The sequence below is a fragment of the Heptranchias perlo genome, chromosome 31 (assembly GCF_035084215.1).
Source record: "Heptranchias perlo isolate sHepPer1 chromosome 31, sHepPer1.hap1, whole genome shotgun sequence".
NCBI classification, from domain to species: domain Eukaryota; kingdom Metazoa; phylum Chordata; class Chondrichthyes; order Hexanchiformes; family Hexanchidae; genus Heptranchias; species Heptranchias perlo.
This window is the reverse complement of record NC_090355.1, coordinates 19926255-19944065: the sequence shown is the minus strand read 5'-3', so window position 1 is coordinate 19944065 and position 17811 is coordinate 19926255. Positions and strand designations below refer to the sequence as shown.

The window sequence follows — 17811 nt, the reverse complement described above, 5'->3', positions numbered from 1 at the left end:
TGAGATGGTTTTAGTGAATGGTCCACATTATTGCATAATTATCCAGCTCCATTTAAAGGAATACCCTACATATTGGGGAGAAATTGAATTTTAGAGGTAATCACTCGACTCTTACTGTTCTGCCGATTGCAGATGTCATTCATACCCTTTCTCTTCCCCTCACTCCCACCACTTACCCTACTATTCAGTGGAATGTCTATCTGCTATGGAGGGATGCTCAGGCATTAAAAGCTAACAAATCTCTTTTGTATTAAAAATTGCAAATCGATTGGGATTCCCTGTATGTGTATATATGTATTTATAAGATGTATAGTCTTATTCCACAGATGGGATGTAAAAAATTAGTTTGCAAGTAACGATGTATTCTGAGCCAACTTATTTTCTAGTCCTGAGAGTAAATAATGATTTTAAATTGAACTTATTTCAGCAAATACAGATGAATCCTCTGTACAATATTTCGCACCAATGTGTTGCAATAGGATGTAGTTAAACACTCCTTCCCCTTCACTTGCCCGAGACCATATTTCACAAGTGACCAGCCCTAGAACTTACAACATTTTGAATGTCATAAGGGAATGTTGAAAGTCACAATATTTTATATGTACCTTTTCGCTTCCTTTATAGTAGTCTTAAGGCTTGCCTGGATGCCTTGCACTGTTCCTTTTTGACAAATCTCACATCCGCAGTGTCTAAGGGAAGAGTTATGAGAGACAACCTGACTATGGTTCTTCAGAGGGGGTCATTTAGAGGTATACAAGATGCTTAATAGGGAAAGTAAATCTGAAAAAATACTTTTGGATATGTCAGGGCAGCCGGACAAGAGGGTGCAGTTTTGGGAGTTGCGAAGGGAAAATTTACAGAAGATGACAGGAAATCGTTCTTTATGTAGAGGGTTTCCAGTAAGGTTAATATAGGCCAAGATACTTGACACATTAAAACAAAATCAGCTAGGTGCTGCATTTGGAAGATGGTAGGGTTGGTATTCTGGAAGGATGCGATCAATTGGCATTTTCATTCTAACTGTAGTGGTTTAGTGACTTCTGGAATTGTGGACTATTTGGATCAGACTTGGACTGCTTTGTTGTGATTTGACTGGTGTTTATTTTATGGTGTAACCTTTCCATTTTGTCCAGAAGGGCAATATCATTACTTTTGCTACTAGTTTATAGTTTTTTGCTATTGTTAGAATTCTAGGGAACTTTTTTTATTAGTTTGTTTAAACTTTAGCATTTTCTGCACCCCCCCCCCCCCACCCCAGCTCATCTCCTATGTACGGGAACAGTATCATGTCACCGAGTGGGCTACATACTTTTCTTCTGCTTCCAACACCTGTATTGCTCCATGGTTTGACCAACAAGATAAGCACTCGGTTTTGTCCTTTGTGGGAAGCTCCACCTGGTGGCTTCACTGAAAAGTGGTGCAGTTTGATCAATCTGTCTGCTACTATACCACAGAAGTATTAAGCTAATATTTCTGCAGCTACTTGTGTTCTTATCAACTTGGAGTTAAAGAAAACTTCAATTATTATATGTGCAGATATTTTAAGTGGACTGTGGTGAAAGCGCTTGTGGCTTGGTGTGACCTACTGATTAGTATTTAAAACCGACTCTGAGATGTGGCAAATTCCTGTGGAAATTGGATTTAACCAGAGACTGCAAAGTCTGTTAATAGTTATGGCTCGGCAATTCTGCTTCATTTACAACTTGCATTTCTGTAGTGCTCATCATGTATAGAAAAATGCCTTGGAGTGTTTACAGGGCGGTGGACAGTGAGTATACGCTCAGTGAGGAGGAGAGCGAGAGAAAGAAGAGGGCTAGAAGGGAGCAAAAGCACAGAGGAGGGAATGGAGGTTTTTGGAGACAGGGTGGGAGGTGAAAAGACAGATGCTGAGGAAGGAAGTTCCTCTGGGAAGGGTATCTCAAGGAATGGCCACTGATGGAAATCAGGGAACCAGAAGTAGTCGGTGTTGACGTCCACCCAGCATACACAGACATGGGGCCGCAGATCGTAGAATTAGGGAGAGACTAGACATGGAAAGATTTTAAACTATATTTAGAAAGATAAATGCTACGTATATTTTACAGTTGTGTAAACATTTAATGGCTGTTGCACAGTACATGACTTGACAATATAATTGTGCATAAAATTACTGCAAAATCTGTTTTAAAACTTGTGTGACATTTTTGAAGGCATTTAAACTGTAGCATTATTCTGAGTTAAATTTATGTGGATAGCTGTTTGCGATCCAAAGATCGATCACTCTCTCTAGCTACCCAAAGTTTTGCAGTTCCCATTAACAGTATTTACAATTAGAATGCCAGTTCTCTTACATGCTACATATTTTTGCTCTGGATCACTAAGCAGCAAATAAAAAAAAAAAAGATGCTAAATGGCTACGGTAATTTAATTAATGAAAATTGGTTTAGTTGTTCAAAACATGTCTTGCAGTACAAACTGTGAAGTAGTAATTACATTCATGTATAAAGTATGTATTGTTGCTCTGTGGTGAATTATTAGGTACAATGAAAATAACACATTCAACCTGCACCACAGCAAGGCTGCATGGTTGGTCTGGCTGTCTGCTCAATGTGTCCGTTTGGCTGTCCGCCTGCCTCTTGCTCTGATGGGGAGGAGAGTGTACCCCTGTTAGGAGAGTGGAGCTCCAAGAAGAGTATATTTTGTGACTCAAGGGGAAATTTCAGGGATCAAATTTCTAATGGTCTAAGGAACTACTTTTTCTTAACACCAGAACTAACAAATCCACACCAGTGGATCTGCAGATTGGGGAAAATTTTTGTTTACATAAGCTTGTAGCCAAGTTTACCAACGAGTATCAGTACAAAGAAATAAAGTAAATTAGACCAAAAAGGGGTAAAAAGAACAGATTAAAATGATGGAAACTGTATATGTGAAGTGTGTGTGTGTATGGGGGAGGGAGAGAAATGGACATAGGAAAATAGGGGGGGAATAATTAGTTTCAGTCCAGATAACACACACATTTCTTTTTCTGATTATACAAACCTGAATATTGGGCCTAATACAGTGGTTTTCTAGGCAGATTAATTCTGGAATAGTAACTTAAAAATAATTTGAGTCATAAAATTATTGCAAATAGCCAGTGGAATTCACTGGACCCTGGATTCTAATGAGCATAATGCAATATTCATTTTTTCATGAAAAATACTATTAGCCAGGCTTATGCCAACCAATTATTTTTGTGGTAGAATATTAGATTGATAAAATGAATCAAAAATTCTCTAATTTGTAACCATCTTAGAATTAGATCCACTTCTTAGTTAAATCTGCATTTAGGCTCTCACATATTATCATGGTAATTTCATGCTGAACAAACCCAAACTTACCTGGTATACAATTTCAAGCCAGTATTTCAATTATTCCAGCTAGTAACCTGAAGCCTAAAATATCAGTGGTAGTTGTTCTTGGTGGGGGTCTCTTTGGGTTGTTATTAATGTAGTAGTAATATTCTTCTGTGGAATAAGTTCCAACCTATTTAAACCACAGCTGTATTGGTTGCCCTGCCCAGACCAACAGCCTAACACTCACTACCATGACTCAAAACGACGAGTTGTGTGAGGTCAGATTAGTCAATAGTTACTATTTATTATCATTGAAAATGTTAATTTCAACAATTCCACCATTGTGCCTCCAAAATCTTTGGTTTGTTTGTGATTTTTACTTTCTACTTTTTAAAAAAAATAAGTGTTTCTGTCATATCAAGTTTCAATGTTTGCAAAGCAGAACGCCTAAAGGGTTAAAGATGCATGTTCACCAAAATCAATAATGTTCTCTACACAGGAAATCAAATCATTATGTGGATCAACCTCGTCTGAATTGACTTACTCCACTATTTTTTCCTATTTACCTAGCAGCTACAGTACTCTAGGGATACAAGAGCATGAATTGAGCACAAATTACATAAAGTTGCAAGCACCAATACTATTACTCTGTTGTGTACAAGCATGCATCCTATAGCTGGAGGATGTGCTTTGTCTATACATTCTGCAGGGGGACTTTTAAATTAATTTTACTCTGGAATTTTTAAAACTTTTTTTAACATGAATTAATTCCAGTATGTAATTTTTTTTTGTCTCGGGAGTATGGAGAATTTTCTTTGTTGTTGTTACAAGACCGAATCTGTATGCTACTGATCGTTGTTTTTACTGTGTAATGCTGTTTCATCTGGATCAGCAGTTAATTCTAATTTTGTCTCAATTAACTGCATTCATGTAATTGGGGCTAATAGAAGTACATCACAATCCCCTGCCAATATACTACATTTCATAATCTGATGACAGCAGAGATCTGACAAAACAAGTTGAAGCGTATGTTTTAAGAAATATTTGCTGTCACTTACAGTGTTCTGTATGTACAGCATCCCTTTTTTTCCCTCCTTAAATCTTTGATACTGTTGTCATGCATGCTGACAAAGGTTCAGCACTGTTCTAATTAGCCTCAAGGAACTGTTTGGAGTCAGGGATTTTTTGGAAGAATTCCACGCATTAAATTGACCCTTCTGCATGTCCCCCTATTATTCATAAGTTGATCTCTGATAACACTGTGCATGCTCTGCTGGATGCTGGTAGCAGAACATCAGTAGCTGGCAGAGATGTAGCCTAAATTTGGGACATTTATCTTATTATGCTCTGTAGTCAGCCAAACTAGGTAGCTAATAAAATCACAATCAAAGCCGGCTCTCTGGAATTTGAAAGACCTTCTGATATTCTGGCAACACATCTAGATGGCAATTTGCAGCTAGTAGGAGGTTAGGGCAGAAAACTGCCTTGAAGCTAAAGGGTGCGCCAAATATTCTCCTTTTTTTTCCTAACTGGAGGAGGGAAAAGGGGAAAGCCTTGAACAGTTCTCACTGGCCCTAATCAACATAACAGCCTCAGCTGCCCCTTGGATCCCCTGCCAGGTCCCTATCATCTTCTGATCAAATATTAATGTGTGATACTCTGCTTGCTCGCTAATCCAAAGCCAATTAATATTATCTGTCAATTATTTACAGATCCTGAGGTGCGGAGGCAATTCCCTGAGGACTACAGCGACCAGGTTTGGAATGCGTAATTAACTTTTTTTACATGGCAAAATTTATTTCAGAGTCACTCAAGATATCACTGCTGTTCAGTTTAATGAAGGAGACAAATGAATTTTTGGGGGAAGAGATGGGGGTGATAATTAAGAGCCACTGATGAAGATGATGATGACATTGACAGTTTGAAAAGATATACAGTAGGAGGCAAAATTTTGTAACCCAGCATGGTAATTTTTCAAAGCAATTCTGTGAAGTAAAGCGCGTGCCAACATGTATGAACAACAGATGAAATACGTTTTTTAAGTTTTCTTTATGCCTGTTATGTGGAAAATAGCTATTTAAATGACAAATTGGAAGTTCAAGTAAAAGAGCATCACTGACATGTGACGCAAACAATGCCACTGTGAAATTTATGAAGGCCTAATACATGATCATGTAGCTTGCTGTAGTACAGTTTCTCTAACCAGTTCTCTTGATGGAAGTTTTGAAAAGATGCTGTTTATTTTATACGCTATCCTATTGTGATGTTGGGTATATAAAGATGCAAGTTTACTGTAAAATGTTTGTAAAGCAAAATGTCTTTGAAACGCAAGAAAATATGATAAACTTTTCTATTTATTTTCCTCTTGCTCCCCTAGAGCTCCAACACTGAGAGCGGACTGCTGATCTGCTCTGCGTTCGGATATTTTTGTGATGACTGCTAGGAGGCACGTAAGAGCCGCCTGAGTTTCTTGCCCTTTGATCTGCCACCGTCCTTGTGGGAATGGCCTGAGCTCAACTCGATGCCTTCCTCTGATGGTATGGGCGAGATCTGGATCACTGTCCTATATTTTAAATACTTGTTCATAATTAGTTTTATTATAGATATTGAAAATATTAATTTTACATTCAGAAGTTCTCCCTCAACACTTCCCTCCCACCTCGGCCCCCCCCCCCCCCCCCCACCAAATCCAGATCATCTTGTCCCTCCTGATCAAGATGCAGCCTCTTGTTGAAGTACAGTTCTGTGGGTGCCAGCAGTCTTGTGCCTTAGCAAAGTGGCCATTCTTCTTGTGTGAGACAAGAAAGGGACTGAGGGGGGACGTTCAGCTACGTCTGTCCTCCTCCAATGCGCTCAGTCTAGTGGGAGGCAGTCTTAGCTTGGGGGTGCTGAGGACAACAGTAGCATTCCTACCACAACCCAGCTTAGACCAGCTAACTTAGCATTGGCTGGGGTTGAACTTGGGACTTTCCTGGTCTGTGTGGCTCATCACTATAACAAGTGGTGCATCTTCCCATTTAACTATTGGGGAGCTGGAATGTTTTAAGCAATGAGACAGTATTTGGGTGAACAAATGTTTATACGTTCTTATAAAAGCTCGTGCTTTGGGCTCAGCTTTTGGTTGTTACAGTTATACATAACACATTTAGCTAGATTTTGCTGAAGTCATGTCTTATAAATTTATTTATTGCAAAATACTTAATGTGGACTAACATCTTAAAATGTATGTAGACATTAAACTCTGTTAACTCTTACTTAACCCCTTAAATCCATTAATTCTCAATTACTGTTTTCCTAATGAAATCTTGATTCTTTTTTAAAGTTGTCTTAAACAGGCTTATAAAATCCAAGTATAAACTGTGTGCTCTGTTGTGCACCATATTGTATGATGGAGTGGTGGAGCACAGGTGGATCTGTATTCTGCCCTCCCCAGCAATGTTGAGGTACCATACATTGATGTCCCTTCAAAGAAAGGGACTAAAATTCACCAATCTCCTGCACTTCTTAACAAGTCAATTGTAGAGCTTCATTTAAAGAGGCTAGGGAGCAGGATGTCTGCAGACTTTCTTGCCCAGGAAAAGATGCATTTTGCAGGTGGCCTTTAGAAGGAGAAGTGAACAAAATAAGTGTATAGAAAGTGCAAAATGTAAGTTTATCTGGTCATATTCGTGACATTTTATATTTCACCTTTAACAAACCTTTAATAAGAACCTCAATAATTGAATTAACATTAGTAAAATTAGATCATTAGCTTATTACATTAACATTTAAAAAAAGTAAAACAGATATTGTATGAACTTTCAAACAAAATCTTAATATTTACAATTTGACAAATAAAAAAACCCCAGCTATTTATGATGTCTGCCATGGAGCTTGGCATCAGCAATAAAATTGCTCCATCAGCACTACCAAATGCATTATCAAAAATAATGGATGCATATGAGTGATTTCTCATCTGGAGGTTTAGACAGTGGTTTTAAACTCCTTCAGCTTGTGTGACCTTATGATGTCATCTGAAGTTCTCATTGTGATTGCTGTTCTGTAAATCATAACGGGCACATATAGGTCTTTATTAATTAGCAAATCTGGAAGATGCTGACTTTTTTACAAAAAGAAGCTCCATTGTTGTTTTCATCATATTTTTGGTATTTACACAAAGCACTTTAATGTATTTCTGAATTAATTGCCCTAAAACAATTTACACACACCTTAATAAAGATGTATAGCGCATTTGCCATTTAAGTCTTGTCCTTCTTTGTACAAATGTTTGCTGTAGTTTTGCACTTAATTGGAAAATGGTGGCCTTCTTGTCAGCGAGTAGAGCCTATTTGCTGGTTTGTCTGATAGAAGTAAACTTTACACTGACTCACAGCCATGTAACTGCCAAAAGAAAAATGATTTTTTTTCAAGTATTGCTTGAAAAGAAGGCTACCAAATATGAATGTGTCTGCTTGTTTGTGGGTAAAATAAATGTTAGATGTACTCTAGTCATTGCAGTGGATCAGAGGCTTCCGTTGGTGCTGCTACTACCAGTGAAATTTTATTCCTGAAGGTCTTTATACTACTGCGGGGGACTCTGTCACAAATTATTGTGGCTCGATCCTTTAGAAACAGAAAAAGCATGTTAGATCGGCATCTGTGACTGACTAATGATGGCCAGGCTTTTGGCTTCCCTTGAGCCACAAAGCTATTGCTGCCTTTAGAGAGGAAAAAGAATAAGAAGAAAGGGGAGGGATGAAAGGGAGTCACAAATCTGTGGCCTCGGAGATGTATGACTGCTAGGCTGGTTGTCTGCGTGGTATGATAATCCATTTTGATCTCCTCAGTCTTAATTGTCTGCTAAAGACAAATGGGCAGTAAAAGTTCATCAGTTTCATCTTTGCTTCTCATTTATGGGCAGAATAAATGAGCCATCACTACAGAAGAAACCTTTCTTTTTGACACGGAAGTAATGCAGACCTGATGTGTTATTAAAAGTCTTTCTCCCTCATTATTTCAGACTCTTAGTGCTGATAGATCTCAGTGTTTCATGAAAAATGTAATCTGAAATGTAAATAAGCTGTTTGATACAAAGAGATGATGTAACAAATGAGATTTCCACATTGTAGAAACCTTGCTTATAATTATTTACAGAGTGGAATCTCTTCCCTCATTTATGTGTCTATATTTACAACAATAACATTGTGATGTATAGCAATTAAGTACATAACTTATAGCTGCAATCTTATTTGGGGAAATATAGTAACAGTTTGGCGCAGTACATTATGATTTTAAAATTGATTTGAAACAAAATTGCTGTGCTAAAAATGGGGAGAAAAGTTCACGGGCCATACAGTATCAGTTCTTTTTGAAACTTTGCCTGGATAAATAAAATTTTCAGTAGTGGAAAGTACAGAGAAGGACTGATTTTAATATGTAAATGAGTAGAAATATTTTTAACAGTGTAACTTAGTCAAGATCTAAGTAATGAAAATGATAGTCTAAACAGGCATTTAATCTTTTATTAAACTAGGGGTCACAATCATTTAAGATGAAGTGCAATGCCTAATTATAGCACTAAATTTTTGAAAATAGTCAATGAGCATTTTTAATCATAATCTCTTATAATGCACCCTATCGAGTTCTTCGGTTGATTAACAGTGTTTCCCCACAAAGAATGATATTTGAATGTGCACAGACCAATCCATTGTTTTCAGTGGGCTTCCAACCAAATAAAAATCTTATCCTAAGCTCCAAAAAGTCAACTAAACCAAAGCACTCACCAAAAGGATGCAGAGTAAAAACATTATTGAAATGCTTTCCCCCAAGTCTTTCAGCAGGTAAATGAATCATGTGATGTAAATCCCAGGTTCAATCCCTGGTCTATGCCGATTTAGTTGATCTTGACTGATGCAGGGATGGAGGCACTACAATTGGATTCGGTCTGTTTGACTCATTTCCCCCTCTTTATCGCAAAGTTCAATGATAGCTTACATTTATATAGTGCTTTGAACATGGCAAAAACATCTCCAGATGCTTCACGGTTCATGGTTGGACCCTGCATGAATAGGAGGAGAATTAGGGAAGTGGCTGAAGTTGTATTTGAAGTAAGTTTTAAGGAGGCTTTTCCTCCATGGAGAGGGATACGGAAAAGTGAAGGAGTTTGGGAAGATAACTGAAAGTCCTGGCACACTCAGTAACCACTGCTGGAATGTGTATATGGATGGATAGGATTAGGCTCATCTGCGATGCCTTTTATGTAGAATAGCACACTGACGCTCATTGTTAAGGCTCAGACATGAAAAAAGTCAACTGGATGAAGCACCAGAGGGCTGCCAGCACTCATGGAAGCGTATCACTGTCTACAGGAGAGATGGAGAAGAAATGTTGTTTGCAGTGTTGTTTCTGAACCATGGCTGGATTGTGGGAGGATTTTTGTGTGCTCAATATTTACACCTGCAATTGGCCCTCAGTCAGAATCTGATGAGTAATGATTTGCTTGATCCACTTAATTGTTTTCTTTGTATTAGAACACTACAATGGGCTAAATATATTTTAGATGTTAAACAGAAGAGCAATATACAAATTAGTTAATGCAGAGAGAACACCACTTCAATACAAATTGCATTAAAGACAATGATGCAATGCAGGTTTAGTTCCCTAACACTGTTGAGTTCTATGTGTCTCTCTCTAGGAAGGAAGGGAAAATTAGAGTGATCCATGAGAGAGAAAAACCAAGTTGGCCAGTTACAGAGCAAAAGGACAACCTAGAATGGCCACCTGACTGCTGGAGCAAGATGTGGTGAGACTGAAAGAGGAGGAGAGGACATTTTTCCTCCTTGTGTGGTGTTAAGCACCAGCATGCAGCATCACAGGCAAACTTTCAGTAAAGTGAAACTGTCTTGAAGTGAACTCTGATAAATGAAACTCCACTGACATTTGGGGTGGGGAGGGGGAGGCGGAGAAGTTGTCCAGTGACCTAACTCATTTATCATGCCTGAATGGAATAACATTCATGTTTATGATAAAATTGCTGCCTGATTAGTGACATTCTGAACACACATATTTGACTACTTATGCCATAAGTAGGAGTGGGTTATGATGCCTCGTTCAATGGAAAGCAGGTCGTAAAGCATTCAGCCTTTCTATGTTGTCTCAATACTTCAATTAAACTTCTTCAGGTACAGGAGGATGGGTGATGACCGCAGTGATTAAAAGTGAGGCCCAACTCGCAAATGAAGTGACAGAGAATGCATGAAATTCAAGTTTAACTGTAGACTGTGAAATGTTTCAACATTACAGGTTTCCTGTGGACAGGTGTAATAAGTACATATAGCCAGTCTCAGGAGTGCAACTTGCTGTTTTCATCATGTTATCCAGTTGTCAATTGGTAATGTTCAAGTAATCAGCTGTTGAAATAGTTGAATTGGAGCTGTTAATGAAATTCTATTATGGTTGTTGTATAAAAATAATCAAATCTGTTCTTTTTGGAGAGTTCTTACAGGCATGAATAATGCTTGCTTAGGCAGGGAATTCTGACTAAATTGTCTGCATGTTAGGTTGTTTACTGTATCAGTGGAAATAAACTTTAATGGGAACATGCAGAATCATATTTGATAAGCTGATGTCAAAAATTCCACATGTCGTGCTGTAGGTAGAAGTCATTTCTGAATATTCTATATAAATATATGAGGAGATTTGAATTCAATTTAAAAAACATTCTGTATTAGAGAAAAGAACTCAATGATCTACTGAATAAAAACACAAAAGGTGATGTAATTAAAAATGAAATAAAGAACACGATCAAAAAGCAAGAAGAAATTGTAAAAATGGCAAAACCTATAGTGAGATTAAAGGAATAAAGGAGGGGCTAGTTTTCCGTCAGTATATTGATGGAAATAATTTACTCAGGCTAAGTTTTAAAACAGTTAGGTTTATTTCTGTGTTTAAATACAGAATAGTTGTAAATTAGCTGATGTGCATCGCAGTTGATTCTAGTCAACCAGAAAAACGCAACCCCTAGGCTGCTGGCACATTTACAGAAACGCTACTCTCCCTGAAGCAACCCAGTTTTGTGTGCTTTCAGCTCATGCACCGCAACACTTAAAATATTACAATAATAAAGCGACTGAAACAGGAATAGTTTTGCTATTGCAGTTTTACCTATAAACTACAAATTAACAGTGTTCACTTTGTAACACCCATTTCCTTTTCTTATTCCCCATTTTTTATAAATTTGACTCTCTCCTATCCTAACTTTTTTATTATTTGAAATTTCATATACCTTTATTCTCCTTCATCGGCCCTAACATGACAGAGCCTAGATGAGGCACAATAATTTGGGAGCATTTTCGGTCACCTTTTGTAAACCTGCCTTTCTATTCCAGTAATTTTTTTACTTGACATTCTCCTAGCCCTTTCCTTTCATTAATTTCCAAGCATAAATTATTAATGGTAAAGAGAAATCAAAGGAGACTGAGGCAGTGCACTTATCTCCACTTTAACAGCAAAAACAGGACTGTGTTGTTAAGTGAGTGCCTACTTTTCAAAATTCTGCAAATCTGTTCAGGAGTGTTTTAGAATAGTTTTAGTAACGGGTGCTTCTGTTTCTTACAGCAGCAATGACAACTAGCACTTATTTAGTGGTTTTAATATAATTAGATTACCACAGGGCTTCACAAATTGGGGGTGGGGAAGGGAGAGTGTGTGGAGACCAAGTAGTAGTCAGAAAAAAATTTGGGGAGGTGACTGAAGTTGGGATCGAAGAGATGGTTGTTGAGGAGGCTGTTGAAGGCAGGGAGAGAAATAGTAAGGTACAGAAGTTTGGGCAGAGAATTCCAGAGTTCAGGGCTATGATTGCTGCATACTCAGCAACCAATGGTGAAGTGGAAGGATGAGGGGAGGAATGCACAGTTGGCTTCAATTGGAAGAGTGGAGGCAGTGAGCTGGGATGTAGGGCTGGAGAAATTTGCAGTGGTAGAAAGTAGGTGAGGTCATGAGGGGATTTGGAAACAGGGTTGAGTATTTTGAAATCAATATGTTGGTACAGGATAGGACATGGGTGGTGGAATTTTGTACAATTTGGATTTTGTGTAGGAAGGAGCTCAGGATGCAGGTGATGAGCAAATCAGACAAGCTGAGCCTGGAGGAGACTCAAACTCACTGCTTAAGCATGTATCATGAGAATTTTAGCTGCAATTGAGTGAGGTAGGGACAGAGATGAGCAGTGTTACAAATGACCATCACTACAGACCCAATTCAAAGTAGCATTGATGTGACTGGGAAAGCACTTTGGGTCTGGTCATGTTGGACATCTTCAATGCAGCTAACATAAACACATTCTTTTGGTTAACAAGTATTAGTAATTTATAAACTTGGTGTTATGCCTTTGTACAGACTCAAAGACAGCTGAGTAACAACCTTTGAGTAATGATCCGTGTGCCTGCCAACATGTGGTTCACTAAAACAGAGTTAATATAGAAAGTCTGGTCAATGGGGCCACTGTTAGAAAACTTGTCTTTTAAAATTTTGAACCTCCAAAAAATTGCAGGGAGGCCACTGTAAAGATGGCAGGATGACTGTGCCACAATAACATTAGGGAGTGTATGGCCAGAGCCAGGGATTTGGACTATGTAAACAAATGCTGGGTCAGACACCTGAGCCAGACTTTGATCCACATTGTGAGACTCCAGGCAGCAACGAATTTGTGGGTTGATTTGAAGTCGCCATGCTTGTGTTCTCACTCAACACCTACATAATTGGATTTAAAAGGTTTGAGGTCTGCAGTTGTATAAATGCTGCAAGCTATGGATCTCTACCTGATGTAAATTTTCAGGAGTTACAACTTCATCAAAGGTGCTGTAAGTTATTTAATTGTTTGTCTCATTCATTTTTATTTTATTTTATTTCCTCCTGTCCTGACAACATTGACTCTGGCTGAGGCACAGATGCCAAGCGCCGTCCATACCCAAATGCTCATTCTTCATGTGTGAGCCTGGACAATGAGTGAGCGTCAGCCATTCAACTACAGGGGGAATCATGGCTGAGCCTGACCCTGTTCTCTCAGGACCCACATGGGCATTTCCAGCAAGTTGCTGGATAATGATGAAAGACAGGAACCATGGCTGATTTTTTTTTTTACTCCATTCTTAACCCCAGGGCTCTGAGGCCAATTCTACTGTTCATAAAGGACTGCAACAGCAAGCCACTTTGCCTGTACAAGCAGGTGTCAGCGCTTGAAACGCATAGGACTCTGGCAGCCAAAAAGATGGGTGCCTCCATTTTGGCACTGTTTTGGATTTACATTGTTGCTGGAGGTGGCACTATTATGGATGCTTGGGCGCATAATGCTAGCATTGCATTGTGCACTTTGTTGATTTGCTGTTAATTTTGGAGCTGCTGTTGGCAGCAAGGAAAATGTTATACAAGAGCCATCGAATACTGAAGCTTATTTTCATAATTATTCTGCCTCATATTTATATGGATTTGAACAAACATCATCCTACCATAGACATGCACATCACATTTAGTTATTTGATTACCTCTTTTAATGAAGAAATTTAGTTTTGAGAGGAGGTACATACCTTAAATAATTAAATTATATATTTTTGGAACTTTAAAAGAAAAATGTTTTTTTTAATGAGCAATAGTTGTTGTGCTGAGACCTGCAATATGATGGAACTGAAATAACACAGTTGAAATTATATCATTGAAACATTTTTATTATTAACCGTATAGCTACTTCTGTTAATTTAGTTTCCTCAAAATACCAGGCTTCTTTCTCCCTGCCAGTTCCCTTGTTGATGGTATTGGAGCTAATTGCTTATGCAACGTACTATGTTTAGAAATGCAAAAATAAGTGAATTTTAAACTTGGTCATAATTGTTTGAAGCTGTTATTTTTTTAAAAAATGGAGTTCTAATAGTAAGGCTTGGCATTAGTATGATGTTGACTAATTTATCACGTCTCAGGTGACTTGTGTCCAGACCTCTGTCAATGGTGTTCTAAACTGGTTGCTAGAAGATTAATCTTGCCTTCCAATTCTCTCTTTCCCCCCACCCCCGGGAAAGACTTTGCTGTTGCCCAGTATTTCCCCTGATGGACTTGACTGCAGTTAAGAAACCACAGCATGAGCAACCTGTTTTCTACCACTTTAAGATGCAACATAGCAGTACAGTAAGGTGCTTCAGTAATCATTGAGGATTCACATTTACAGAGTTATTTTTCTTTATTGGGTGGACAATACTAGATACTCTGCAATTAAAAGATGAATCGTTAAACTGTTGGTCATATTTTGTAATTATTATTTTTAGTCTAATTAGGAGCCAGTTTATTAACCAATGAAATACAAAGAGCTAAAGAGGTCTGGTTAAGCCAATATTGGCCTGCCTACCCATCCAAGTTGGCAACTAGCCATTGAATATGGATCAAAGTGATAAATGACAGACTGTGTATCCATTGTATAATTAGTACTCTCTTTTACATGCTACTGTCACCAACAATACCTTAGCTAATTCCTTAATTGAGAGCTAAGAATAATGCTAAGTACATGGGTGGGCTCCCATCCTCTAGCCTCCGTAAGCTTTAGCTCATCCAAAACTCTGCTATGTGTATGCTATCTTAGAGTCCTGCTTGCCCATCCCTACTGTCCTGGCTGACCTCAATCGGTTCCCAGCCCCCCAACAACTCATTTAAAAATTCTCATTCTTGTGTTTAAGTCCCTCCAACGCTTTGCCTCTCCCTTAATCTCCTCCAGCCCCAAACCTCCTCCCTGAACTCTCTGCCCGGCCTCTTGTGCAACCCCCACCCTCGCCTGGTCATTTGTGCCCTAACCTTCAACTGCCCAGACCCCACACTCTGGAACTCCTTTCCCAGATCTCTATGCGTCACCACTTCCCTCTCCTTTAATGCTCTCCCGAAAATCTCCTCCTTTGGCTTGGTGGCCATTTTTTCTCCTTATGCCTCCATGAAGCGCTTTTCCACATTAAACATGCTATATAAGTGCATGTTGTTGTTGTAATAGTAGTACGTTATTACAATTAAATGCAAATAATTTTAATTGTTGGAGAGGTGAAAAAATTTGCTTATTGTACGTTTCACCATAAATAGGGAAATGATTTTCAGTGGCGTGAACTGTTGTGTGAATCGACAAATGTAAAAACAACAAAATTCAATTTTGTTCCTTTCATGTTACCAAAAGAAAAATCTTCCTGATCCCATTCCAATAAAATGACATCTCTGAGATGCAGCTGGTATGGCAACTCTTCATCTGGTCCACCATAACCCCTAAAGTAAAATTTATCACATAGCAAATGCATAAAAGATTTACAAAAAATAAATACGACTTACCCCATTAATTTGTCTCCAACATCTGCCCCTCCACCACCTCCAGAAACTGCAGTCAGCATCACACCAGGCCTCTTGGCCTTCTCTCCCATCCTTCCAATCCTCATTGTCACTGCCTGGTCAGCTGAGTGCCCACATTTAGAGGCTTAATGTGAGGTACCCAATGTAAAAGAGGAAGGACTTGCATTCGTATAGTGTCTTTCACATGCTCAGGATATCCCAAAGTGCTTCACAATTAATTACTTTTGAGGTGTAGTTACTATTGTGTAGGCAAATGTAGCCATTGAAAAAGTGTAAATAAAAAGCAAAAAACCTGCTAATTTTGGAAATCTGAAGCAAAGATAGAAAATGCTGGAAATACTCAGGTGGACAATCAGAATCTGGGGAGCAAACAGACAAGTTAACAACTGAAACACCAACTTGTCTGTTTCTTCATTGATTCTGATGGACCTTCGAAAAAGTGTCATCGGATCTTTTATATGCACCTGAACAGGCAGATGGAACCTCGGATTAATGTCTCATCCGAAAGATGCACCTCTCACAATGCAGCAACCCCCTCAGTATAGCACCAGACTATGTGCTCAAGTCCTGGAGTGAGACTTGATCAAAGAACTTTTTGACTCTGAGACCAAAGTGTTACACTAAGCCAAGCTGACACTTAATGTAAGCAAACACAATGTTCATATATGGGAGTCCACCTCCATTGTAAAGGACTACAATTCAGAGGAATCGTCACCACCAAAAGTTCCTGTTCACTTTTTTAAAAAAATCAGTCAGCATTAGCCCTTTGACAGTTGAATGTTCATTTGCATTTAAAAAAGATCATGTAATTCAGAAAGCGCAAAGGAGATGTTGTAGATTAATGAGGATTTAACATTCATACAAATGTAATTCAGGGTCATTGTGAGGGGGTAGAAACGACCAGACATATAATAAGTGTGCTTGGGTTACTGTAAGTTTTCATTTGAATTTCAAGTTTTGAACGTTGCACATTGATCCATTCCTACAAGGATTAAATAAATGGGACAAAGAGCAAAAATGCTAGTATCTGGAGTGAATGATCACAAATGCCTTTTAGAGTCTCGTCCTTAGGATAGTACAAACGTATATTTAGGTCTCTACTGCAATCATTTTGTAAAATTATGTTTTGTATCTGTCAACCAAGTTTAGAATAAAGTACGTACATACATATCCATGCACTTGCAAGTAAATCTACAAACATTTTGTTAATATTTTTTTTAAAAATGTTGAATTCTGTAATTATTTTTACAAAATGCAACTAAAAAATAGAGGATATCAGCCAGGGGTTGGATTTTTCAGGGTAACTGGAGCAGGTGAAAGTCAGGAGTGACTGAGCTCTGCCTTTGCAATATTACAGTGATCATCTTCCATGAAATGTATAAGTGAATAGCACCCGTTTAAAACTTAGCAGCAAAGAACTGCGTAGAAGGTAAGAAACTGTTAGAAAACTCTCTGTTTTCAACCAGCACTAAATTATTTATAATTTTTGCATTTAAAGTTTAAAAAGAGTTTTTCAGTCCGAATATGTTATATGGCGTTAACTAGTTGCCTTCCATTCTCTTCTTTGAATGTTCCAGTTTAATAATTTCTCTCTGTATTTCTATTTAACATTTCACGGTTCGTTATTTATAAAAGTCTTACCAGTGAAAATAAACATGAAAATTTTTAAGCTGCCCTAAACATGCATATTATTTTAAATGTAGAAAAATAATTTCTCCAAATAAAGTTATGTGTTACAGCATTAAGATTGCAATCCCTCCTATGTATGTGTGTATGTATGTATATATATATAAAATAAAAATTCAAATTTATAACCATGGCATTTCTAATTTTCAACAGCACGAATTTTTAAGTAGTTTAGTCTGCTGAAATTCCTTGCCTTAATCTCCCCTTATTTCAACAATCTAGTCTTGTAAAACCCAAGCTTGGCATTACTTAATGACTACTTCATGATTTCCTTCACCACATTCCCTACAAACTTTGTGGTGTTCTGCACCATGGGCCTTAGTTCTCTCAACAAAGAAAATCTGTTAAGTGTATAGCCGTATCAATGCTCCATGTAAAGTTTCTTTTAAGGATACAGTGTAGCAGTCAGCATGTCCACCCCAGAGCTATAAGTGCTAATGTGTTATTGTTCATATGCTAAAGT

At 38.1% G+C, this 17811-nt stretch overlaps 1 protein-coding gene across 6 annotated transcripts in view; it reads left to right on the top strand.

Annotated features, from left to right (window-relative positions):
- The window catches only part of dennd1a (DENN/MADD domain containing 1A), a 443149-nt gene that overhangs the window by 113774 nt on the left and 311564 nt on the right, over positions 1-17811 (top strand). For all 6 annotated transcript variants that reach the window (XM_067969687.1, XM_067969686.1, XM_067969691.1 and 3 more), the window contains exon 3: positions 5030-5073. In XM_067969687.1, coding sequence (XP_067825788.1) covers positions 5030-5073 — 44 coding nt within the window. The remainder of the gene's footprint in view (positions 1-5029; positions 5074-17811) is intronic.